Source organism: Austrofundulus limnaeus, unplaced genomic scaffold (genome assembly GCF_001266775.1).
Source record: "Austrofundulus limnaeus strain Quisiro unplaced genomic scaffold, Austrofundulus_limnaeus-1.0 Scaffold1004, whole genome shotgun sequence".
In the NCBI taxonomy this organism is placed as follows: Eukaryota; Metazoa; Chordata; class Actinopteri; order Cyprinodontiformes; family Rivulidae; genus Austrofundulus; species Austrofundulus limnaeus.
Genome location: NW_013953406.1, coordinates 90,562 through 101,615, shown reverse-complemented (window position 1 = coordinate 101,615; position 11,054 = coordinate 90,562). Strand labels below are relative to the sequence as shown.

The following is an 11,054-nucleotide window of genomic DNA, read 5'->3' as shown; positions in this document are numbered from 1 at the left end:
TTTCATATCAGTTTTAATATTTGGATATAACCATGGAGGGACAGCACTTATTGAGTTCATCTTGGAGAATGTTTTGTTTTCTAAACCTAAGTTCGCGTGTCACCGTCAGCTTCCCAATATATAAAAATAACAATAATATAAATAAAGGGAACACTCAAATAACACATCCTAGATCTGAATGAATGAAATATTCTCACTGAATACTTTGTTCAGTAAAAAGCTGAATGTGTTTTGTCAATCAGTGTTGCAGAAACACCCATTTTAAATGATAAAATAGTGAAATTTGGTGTTATAATGGAGGACAAAACAAATTAGTTTTTTAAAATAAATAATCTGTTTATTTTGGTCAAATTCTTTGTTCACAAGTCTAAATATACCAAAACAAAACCAGTGTTTACTGTGTTTCTTAATGATTTGGCTTTKTTAAGAGATTCTTTGAAACTTTGCAATTCACAAAAAGCACAATTAATGTATTCATAACAGTACTGAGAAATTTTCTTTTTATGTGGMCCCAGTTAMTATTTAAATTTTYACTGTATTTTATTTGAAGGCTTTCAATGTTTGTGTTTTAATTTTGTTCTTGTTCATTATTTAGGTAAAATAAACTTTCTGCTCAATGTTATTCATCTTACATAAACTCATCGTACATGAGCTTGTAAGGTTTTAAAGTATATATGTATGTATACAGTACAAGACAAAAGTTTGGACACACCACCTTAAAAGAGTTTTCTTTGTTTCATGACTGTGGAAATTGTAGATTCACAGTTGAATTTTAATTTTACAGCAGATTTTCCTATGATGTAATTTTAAGCTTTTTTGAATTGTAAAAATTCATTAAAATAAACACAAAATAAGGGCTTAGTTTTAAAAAAWTTACATCTGTGTATATATTGTCCGACTAATGACTCGTCACAACTAACATAGAGATGTCTCGAATTGTATTTTTTGTATTTTTTTTAATTTTTTTGTTAAAAATTCCTTTTAAGATATCTTGAATTGAAGCCTCCATTGAACTCACTGGTAAATCTGACGTCATTTAGTCTAAATGTAATAAAAATATCGCAAATAGGTATTTTGACTAGTCAAAATGTAATTAGAGATAGCTAAAATAACAATTTTGACTTGTCATGATTCAATTTCAGATATCTGGAACGTCAGTGTCGTGAATTCGATTTTATGCTAAAACAGCTTGCCATACTTCAAAGCTCCACCCACTCGTGACGTCACAGCACGCCCGTTGTATAAAAAGGCTTGACCGGAGAACGAAGTCGCCATTTCTTCCTTCACATCGACATCCTAGCAGTCGTTGCAAGGTTTCATCGAACGTTTTCAGTTGAATCTCCTGATAAACAACTCATCCAAAATGGTAAGGACGTTTTATTTGAGGACTAAACGATGTTATATGTCAAGTTTAATTCGTAAATCTTTATTTATTTCATGACGTGATTTGTCGCAGTTACATGCTAGGGAAAAAAATGCGCAAGGACAACCGCGTTGCTTCAAATTAGCGGTCTTTTTATGCTAAACGTCCGTTTTCTGTGGTTCATTTCTAGTTTTTATTCGACGTCGTCGCATCGTAAGCGCGGTTTTGGCGTCGTTGGTGAACAAAGACGAGACTTTTAACGGGCTGTAGAGCCTGACTAGATCAAATTTTACGTAATTGGTTTCATTTTTTATGCCCGTGAGTTAGAAATAATGAGTAAAGTGACGTTTAATCGACCCAACTGCCGTTTCAGCGGTTAATTTTAAACGCGGAGTAACGGTCTCAGGGCGCGCCGTTATAATCCGAATGGTCACGTGACCCCGAGGCTGAAGTTGGCTTCTGTTTCGACCCCTGCCGAGAAGTTCGGTTGTGATTCGGATTTGTTCTCGTCGCCATCTTTACTCAAAACCAGAACAGCTCAAGCCTTTTCAGCCTGAACACACACACACATATACATACATATATATATATATATATATATATATTACACGCACACACTGTAGAGCATTCTCAGTAATTTGTAAACCTTCTTTAATTTGTGAGTAAAGAAATAAAAGCCACTCACAGCCATTAGTGAAACAAAATTTGTCAAACCTTAAATTTACAGATGTAAATTAGCAACYATGCTATAATCTGTCATTTGCATTAATACAGAATTATAAGATTGTTTTAATGTGCACATTCCTGATTAAATAAATGGTATATTTAAAGGTAAATACATCAGGGTTAGTAAATTGTGTTTCTGTTCCTTTCTCCGCAGCGTGAATGCATCTCTATCCACGTGGGCCAGGCTGGTGTCCAGATTGGAAACGCCTGCTGGGAGCTGTACTGTCTGGAGCACGGCATCCAGCCGGACGGTCAGATGCCCAGCGACAAGACCTCTGGAGGAGGAGACGACTCCTTCAACACTTTCTTCAGTGAGACCGGAGCTGGGAAGCACGTCCCCAGAGCCGTSTTCGTGGACCTGGAGCCCACCGTCATCGGTACCTCCTCATCTGCTTGGCCTCATTTCTGCTGAATGCTGCCTGTGTTTTTAACTCTAGTTGTGTGTTTCTGCAGATGAGGTGCGCACTGGGACCTACCGCCAGCTGTTCCACCCGGAGCAGCTCATCACGGGGAAGGAGGACGCTGCGAACAACTACGCCCGGGGTCACTACACCATCGGGAAGGAGATCATCGACCCTGTTCTGGACCGGATCCGCAAGTTGGTATGTAAATTAAACATTTATTTCAAACAAGACCGTAAAAACACTGTAGGATGTTCAGTTTTTATAATTTTTAAACTAAATTTTGAAATATATTTGTGACCCATCACGTAGAAACGAGGATTGAGTTCAAAAGCATTTTTTGAGCAGCAGCAACAAAAAAAAAAAAAAAAATTTTGAGGGAAAAAAAGCCTTAAAAGCAGCCTCGCACCGAGGACCTATCCACGTCGTCATTTACCCAGAATGCTTTGTGTGGAAATAAAATGGCTCCTTCTGTTAAAATATATTTTTTAAAATTTACAAAACTAAACAGCCTAAAGTATTTTTAGTCTTTATTTTACAGTTAAAATAAATGTTTATCAGATAAAGTCTAATGTTACAACTAATCATGGATCCCTTTAATGTTTTGTCTTGTCAGCGTTCTGTAGAGATCCTGTTATTTTAGAATGCTGACTCAGCATTTTGTAAAGTCTCTTTAAGTCCAGTTTCCTTCAACACCTGTCCCTTGTGTCCTCAGGCGGACCAGTGCACCGGTCTTCAGGGCTTCCTGGTCTTCCACAGCTTCGGTGGAGGAACCGGTTCTGGTTTCACCTCCCTGCTGATGGAGCGTCTGTCGGTGGACTACGGCAAGAAGTCCAAGCTGGAGTTCTCCATCTACCCGGCCCCTCAGGTGTCCACGGCTGTGGTGGAGCCCTACAACTCCATCCTGACCACCCACACCACCCTGGAGCACTCTGACTGCGCCTTCATGGTGGACAACGAGGCCATCTACGACATCTGCCGCAGGAACCTGGACATCGAGCGTCCCACCTACACCAACCTGAACCGGCTCATCAGTCAGATCGTGTCCTCCATCACCGCCTCCCTGCGCTTCGACGGCGCCCTGAACGTGGACCTGACGGAGTTCCAGACCAACCTGGTGCCGTACCCCCGGATCCACTTCCCCCTGGCCACCTACGCCCCGGTCATCTCTGCAGAGAAGGCGTACCACGAGCAGCTGACCGTGGCTGAGATCACCAACGCCTGCTTCGAGCCCGCCAACCAGATGGTGAAGTGTGACCCTCGCCACGGCAAGTACATGGCCTGCTGCCTGCTGTACCGTGGAGACGTGGTTCCTAAAGACGTCAACGCCGCCATCGCCACCATCAAGACCAAACGCTCCATCCAGTTTGTGGACTGGTGTCCCACTGGCTTCAAGGTGGGCATCAACTACCAGCCCCCCACTGTGGTCCCCGGTGGAGACCTGGCCAAGGTCCAGAGGGCCGTGTGCATGCTGAGCAACACCACGGCCATCGCAGAGGCCTGGGCCCGTCTGGACCACAAGTTCGACCTGATGTACGCCAAGAGGGCCTTCGTCCACTGGTACGTGGGGGAGGGCATGGAGGAGGGCGAGTTCTCCGAGGCCCGGGAGGACATGGCTGCTCTGGAGAAGGATTACGAGGAGGTGGGGGTGGACTCTGTGGAGGGAGAGGGAGAGGAGGAGGGAGAGGAGTACTGACGAGTGACAGAGGTGCTGTTTTTGTTTTTGCAGCTATGACAGGTTGTTGGTTTGCTTTGTTTACATTTGTTTGGTGACAGGTTTCGTTTGTGTTTAGTTATTGACAGCCAGGTTGTTAGTTTAGTTAATTGACAGATTACTTGTGTTGTTTACTTTTGTTGTTGTTAAGAATGTTGGTCTATTTAGATCCAGCCATGTTTAAAGCCAGTTTACCTGTCGTGTTGTTGCTGCTGCTGTTCCTAACCTGTTTTAAAGGTCAGTCATGTTTTCTGTTTGAAACAATAAAGTTTTTTCATTTGAACACTTGTTTTGAGCCTCTGAATCAGTTATGTGAAATGAGCAGCTGATTGTGATTATACATTAAGGAAATGATGCAGATCACAGGAGGTGTAAAGATGGACCCTTGATGGGGGGGGGTGCTGCAGCAGGGACAAAGTTGAGGTTGAGTCCTATCAGACAATTTGATAAGTAATTTAAATACATTAATATTTTAATGCAAAGGAAAGTTGTATGAAACAGATTTATGATCAAATCAAAAAAATTAATCTTAAAATATTAGATTATACTGAATCTTTTCAAATTAATCTGCAGTTTGACAGAACAAGAGAACATTGTGATCTTAGTATATCTGTCTCAAAACCAGATCAAAAATACATTTTAACTGATAAAAGATTGTAAAACTTGATTAGATGAACAGTTTGTGCAGTAAAGTGACTCTACTGCTCAGAAACGTGTAAACCAAACAGGAGTGAGACCTCTTGTTAATAAACGATCTCTGAGCAGACTTGGTAGTAACTTACTAACCTAATTTTATACTGTTTGTTTTATAAGTGTATTTTATTTTTCTGCAGTGTCTATACTTCATTCTAGTGAGATTTTTTTTTCTTTAATTTTACTTGAACGGTTACAGCTGTAATTTCTCTTGAATAATAAATTCTGATTTATCCCAACGATAAACAAAACTAAACAGGAGTGAGACCTCTTCGTAATAGACTATTGTTGACAGACTATCAAATTAATGACTGAGTGAGACCTCCTGTTCAATAGACTTGTCAGACTGGAAGTGATCTATATAATGCTAGTGATATACGTACAGGTATACCAAATATTACTTGATTATGTATCATAAATGAGAAATTCTCATTAATGTAATTAGRGTAATTCAGAGATATATGAACCAATCAGAGGTTTTAAAAGCTTTACAAATTTAATCATAAAAACTTAAATATTTGTTTTTAATAGCTAATTTTACCTTCAAACTTACAAATGTGAGGTTTTTTTCACACTTGAAATGTCTATACAGATTAAATGCAAGTAGTTTTACATTTTGTACACAATTCACTCGAATGTCAGAGAGCTCAGATTAGCGGCGTAAACAACAAATAATAAATTACTGCAGCAACGTGTGAAATAAAGTTTATTCAGAATTTCTCAGTGTGTGCAATCAGTTTCATATATGACTCTAAAACATCATTTATTGCCACAATCATACAAATGAATTATTAAAAACAAGTTTAATCTTAAAAAAATAGGATTTTTCCTAACAGATCAGAGCAGGCACTATAATCAATAAATTTTCATTTAAAATAAAATCTGTTATTTGAGAAGCAAAGTAAAAATAAAAAGAAATATGTGATTAACAAAATAAAAACATGTATCTTTGCACAAAAGGATAAAAACAAAAAGCATGAAAATGATGTAAAAATATTTTCTGGGATCATAAAAACTACCATTTGGCAGGTTTAATTACATTGCAGTATTTCAAAATAAAAGTCCTCCTGTTCCTGGATTAAACCCATAAACAATCCATCCAATAATAATCCAGTTTAACTCAAGTCAGGCTCAGTTTATCAGGAATGAAAAATATTAATTTTAAAATAACTAATTTTATTAATTATAATGAACGGTTTGTGAAGCAAATTTAATGCTGCACTGATTGAAAACTCTTAATTGGGGCTTGTCATGCAATGGCAAATCCATTACTTTACACCTAGTCTTTATTTTTTATTTCTTTATTCTTCTTCCACCACTTTTAATGCAGCTCGAACCGCAGCACGTACCCCCACAACCGTTACATCAAAATGACCGTAATGGAGTGGAGAAGTGTGCTACTCAACAACTTTTTGATTCAAATTACTACTGCGGAGAAATTAACTAAAAACCGGACATCCGGACCAGCAGAGGGCGCAATCCTGGCCGACGCAATTCGAACCGGATGCAACCCTTTCGGATTTTCAAAATAAGAGCGCAACATCTACTTTATTACTAAAAGTTGTAATTTGCACAGTGATTCTGATTAAAGCAGGATTTGGTTGCTCCAAAATAGATATTGATGACCTTTGTTAACCTCTGAAGACATTTTGATTTTAGGCAGTTCTTAGGGGTTTCTGGTTTTCCTAGGCCAAAGTTTTGGTTTCAAGTTAGGCAAACTTGAGCAAACCCCTTTAAATTTTTTCAGAAATTTTCTAGTTTTTTTTTTAAATTTATTGCACAATTTTATTTAGATGTTTTAATATTAAAAAGGTGAAAATAAAACATTTTAAAATGAGAGGAAAAACATTTTTCCTGCTGGTTTCTGATCATTTCATATTTGAAAACATTACTCCTTAAAATGAAATAACAATTAAAAAGTATAGTTTGAATTAAATCAGATTATTAGTGTTTTGTTTAAACACTGTTACATTAATTTAGTTTGTTTCTAAAAGTCCTGGATGTTTAGTTTTGTTAATGGGTTCCTGGTCTCCCTGCAGGGCTCCTTCAGGACGACTCGATGCACAAAGTCACCTGCAGGCAGCCCAGCTCTTTGCCCTCGTGGCCCAGAACCCCCTGGACCCGGTACTTCCCGTTGGTCATCCAGTAGGGCAGGTCCAAGTAGGGCACGTCGAAGTCCGACGATGGCAGCGAGTACGAGCCCTGAGGAGCAGAACCATCAGTGAACAGAACCATCAGTGAACAGAACCATCACGACCGGAACAAACTGCGACCATCTGTGACTCACGGCCTTGAAGGGGCAGTGGCAGGGCAGGCCGTAGCTGTGCAGCGGTTCTGGACAGTCCTGACCCGCGGGGAACAGCTGGTCCAGGAGGTCACAGGCGTTGTTATAGTGACAGCTGCCGAGTTCGTCCACGCAGGGGATCTTCACCCAGATCATGGCCACCTCCTTCTCCAGGGTCAGGTTCAGCTGCAGAGACCAACCAGGACCAGTCAGGACTGAGACCTTCAGCTATAAGTGGGTCAGGACTGAGACCTTCAGCTACAAGTGGGTCAAAACTGAGACCTTCAGCTACAAGTGGGTCAGGACTGAGACCTTCAGCTACAAGTGGGTCAAAACTGAGACCTTCAGCTACAAGCCTTCAGCTACAAGTGAGTCAGGACTGAGACCTTCAGCTACAAGTGAGTCAGGACTGAGACCTTCAGCTACAAGTGAGTCAGGACTGAGACCTTCAGCTACAAGTGAGTCAGGACTGAGACCTTCAGATTGAGGAAGTTTTTCCTTTAGATTACAGAGTTTACTGTATAAAGAATCAGGAAGTAAATAAAAACAGGAAGTAAATAAAAACAGGAAGTAAATAAAAACAGGAAGTGATTAGAAGCACTTCATCTGAAGGATCTGTTAGTTTCAGCAGATGTGGTCACGTCTGTATTAAGTCTTATCTTCAGCTGTGTTGTTTTTAAACTTCCTGTTGACGTCGTTAACAGACAACAAAACAAACAGAACCTGTTTGCAGAAACACAAAAAGCTGCAGAAACTAAACAAACAGATGCTRTCAGAACACGAGCTGATGAGGAAAAACCAGATCTGGCTTCAGTCCGAGGWCTGGCCCAGCAGGTTTGATCTGCTGCTCTCCCTCTGCAGCGCCGACGCCACGCTGCACATGTCAGCAGGACACTCCTACAGACGCATGAGCAGAGTCATCCCTCATCTGATCCAGTCCCTGATTAACAGCCTGCAGGGTCACACAGAGCCGAGCCGCGGTCCTGCAGGAGCCCATCGCTTCGATAAACACACTTTGATTAGAAACAAATACAACGAGAGAAACTCCCTGTGAAAACACTGGTGTGAAAACTTCTGCTGAAAACTTCTGCTGAAAACAGCTGAAACTGAGCTGAAAATATTTAATACGAAAATTATTAAAGTGAGCTCACTCTGAAAAGCTGAAAGAAGCAAAAAAAAAAGGCCCAACTTTGCAGAAAAACAGTAAAACGAAGCACAAGAGCTAAAATAACTGAATCTAGCTGCAAACGTCTGTGAGAAGCTTAAATAGCACTAGGTAGCAGAAAAAAGCAGAAGAATAGCAGAAAGAAGCAGATCTATAGCTAAAGTAGCATAAATTAGCTAAAATTAGCATAAAATAGGCTAAAGCTAGCAGGCATAAGTTGAAATTAGCACCCAGATAGAGAAAATGTTGTAAAAAATGTAAAACTAGCAGAAAAAAATGAATAAAAGTACAAACAAGTGTCAATTTGTAGTAAAATGGCTAAAACAGCTGAAATTTCAGTAAAACAGCTAAAAAGTAGCTGGATTTTTTTTTATTAGAATAGGGAAGCATAATTAGCACAAGTTTGCTGAATTTTGCTGAAAAAAGTTGTAATAGCTACAAAAAATGTGTATTTAGCTTAGAAAAGCTAACTTTAGCTAATAGCAGCTAAACATTATCTAAAATTTCAGCAAATAGCTGAAGAAGAAAGCATCTGTAAGAAGTATAAATAGCACAAAAAATAAGCGCAAGAAGCAGAATTTTAGCTGAAATAGCAGAAAAAAGCTAAAATTAGCAAAAAGCAGCTAAAATTAGCACAAGAAAGTGAAAAAGAGCAGAACCAGAACAAAATGTGTAAGGTGCTGAAAAGATTTAGAAATATATTAAAAGATTTTAAGGATGTTGAAAACAGCCCCATTCATTTTCAATGGCAAAAAAGTGGCTAAAAAAGGGAAATAGCTAAAAAAGTATAAATAGCTGAAGCACCTAAAGTCATCGCACCCTTCACATAAAAGAGCTGAACGTTTTGATGTAAGATTTGTTGAAATAGAACAAAAAGTTTGAAACAAATTAGACGCCAAAAAACGTAGAGAAGAAAAACTGATCTTAATTATGTGGATGATCGTGGACGATCGTGAATGATCGTGGATGATCGTGATCGATTGTGGATGATCGTGAATGATCGTGGATGATCGTGAATGATCGTGAATGATCGTGGATGATCGTGGATGATTGTAAATGATCGTGATCGATTGTGGATGATCGTGAATGATCGTGATCGATTGTGGATGATCGTGGATGATTGTGAATGATCGTGGATGATCGTGGATGATCGTGAATGATCGTGGATGATTGTGAAGAGTCACACAATGACTCACAGACAGCTTGGACTCCAGCTGGACCTGTGTGGATCCAGATGCGGAGGCTGTCAGGGTCCCGGGGATGGAGATGGGGTCTGGGGACAGACTCATGCTCTTCAGCACAGCTGGATCATCGGGCTCGCCGCAGTTTTTCCAGCTGAAACCAGAAACCTGCAGAAAACAGGAAGCTGTCAAAACTTTTAACTGTCCAGGTCCAAAAGGTTCTGGTTCAACCTGTTCAGCCTCAACAAAAGAACTGAGTGAAAACTCTGACAACAACTCATTCACAGTTTAAATTGTATAAAACTGAACATTTAAAGTGAAAYAACTCCTCCTCTTCCTCCGCATGCTGACGGTAAAACTCACCTTGGCGAGAGAAACCCTCTTCATGTTGAAGGAGCTGCAGTCCACCTGGTTCCGAACCCCCATCAGAACCACGGACGCGGCCAGGATCAGCTTTAGGAACCCGTCCATCCCGTTCACCGTCACCGAGACACAACCGACCGAGCAGAACCGTTAAAACCAGCACCGAACCGCGGAACAGCCGCTGCTCTACGCACTCTGCACGCTTACTTCCGGGTTCAGGTTAGAGCTCGTCACGTGACCACAGGCAACCACGTGACTGCACTGATTCTGTTTTGGTTCGTAAATAAAGCATGTTCTGACTTGGTGAATTAAAAAAATAAAGTAAAAGCTTAAATTATTATATTATAAACCACTTTAGGTTTTAATGAAACTCTTAGAAAATAATCACTGAAAGGTGCACTAATTAAATATAGATATTTTGCTAACAAGCGACTCCTAAAGTAGCAACGTTTTAAACACATAACTTTTGCAATCACTTATCTTTCACATCTTAAGTTGAAGAGAAGTCTTAGTTACCACCACAATAAACTTTGTTTTAAAATCTACTACAAAGGCTGAGTTAAAACCCATTTTGTATTTTCTAAGAATGATTGGTTTACGCGGCCATATTTTATCCAGGTGACTCCAAATGTTTATCAAATGTAGATCCAAATCCTCTGATTATTTTCTGAAAGTTTCATTAGAATCCGTTGATTGACTCATGAGATATTTTGCTAACAGGCATAAAGGTCCCGCTGCCGAACTGTTCTGTAGTTACAGCCTGTAGGTGTCGCTGTAGGACAACTAAGACATAAACCTTTGTTATACTTTAGCTTTTTGCTACTTTTTTTTGCTATTGTCTATTTTTAGTTTAGCTAACCTTTAGCTCCACTTTGCTACTTTCATCTTGAACTAGCTTTTTGCTACTTTAGCTCTTAGCTATTGTTTAAATAGGGTAGACAACGTTTGCTACGTCAGCTTTTCCCCCCATTTTTTTGCTTCTTTTATCCTGTGTTCCACTTTCCAACACTCTGTATTTAGTTTTATAATATGTATTTTAAAAAAAAGATAAATAAAATTACCATTTTTCCTTTCAGACAGATCGTTCTTTAATTTCCTTTAGTAAGTGAACGCACCACGGCTCAGTAAATTAAAGCTTTGTGCGCATGCGCAGATGGTCTGATC

At 39.6% G+C, this 11,054-nt stretch overlaps 2 protein-coding genes across 2 annotated transcripts; one reads left to right on the top strand and one right to left on the bottom strand.

The window, feature by feature from the left end:
* The first annotated feature begins 1,263 nt into the window (after positions 1-1,263).
* Positions 1,264-4,492, top strand: LOC106533715 (tubulin alpha-1B chain). Its single transcript, XM_014030137.1, has 4 exons — positions 1,264-1,366; positions 2,244-2,466; positions 2,543-2,691; positions 3,206-4,492. Exons 1-4 carry the CDS (start codon positions 1,364-1,366, stop codon positions 4,184-4,186), a joined length of 1,356 nt encoding a protein of 451 aa, XP_013885591.1. The 5' UTR covers positions 1,264-1,363; the 3' UTR covers positions 4,187-4,492.
* Positions 4,493-5,586: 1,094 nt separating this feature from the next.
* gm2a (ganglioside GM2 activator) lies at positions 5,587-10,132 on the bottom strand. The gene is made up of 4 exons (XM_014030138.1): positions 9,891-10,132; positions 9,543-9,695; positions 7,185-7,367; positions 5,587-7,099 (listed from the first exon to the last, which is right to left on the bottom strand). The coding sequence occupies exons 1-4, from the start codon at positions 9,996-9,998 to the stop codon at positions 6,944-6,946; spliced, it is 600 nt and encodes a 199-aa protein (XP_013885592.1). The 5' UTR covers positions 9,999-10,132; the 3' UTR covers positions 5,587-6,943.
* Positions 10,133-11,054: the final 922 nt, after the last annotated feature.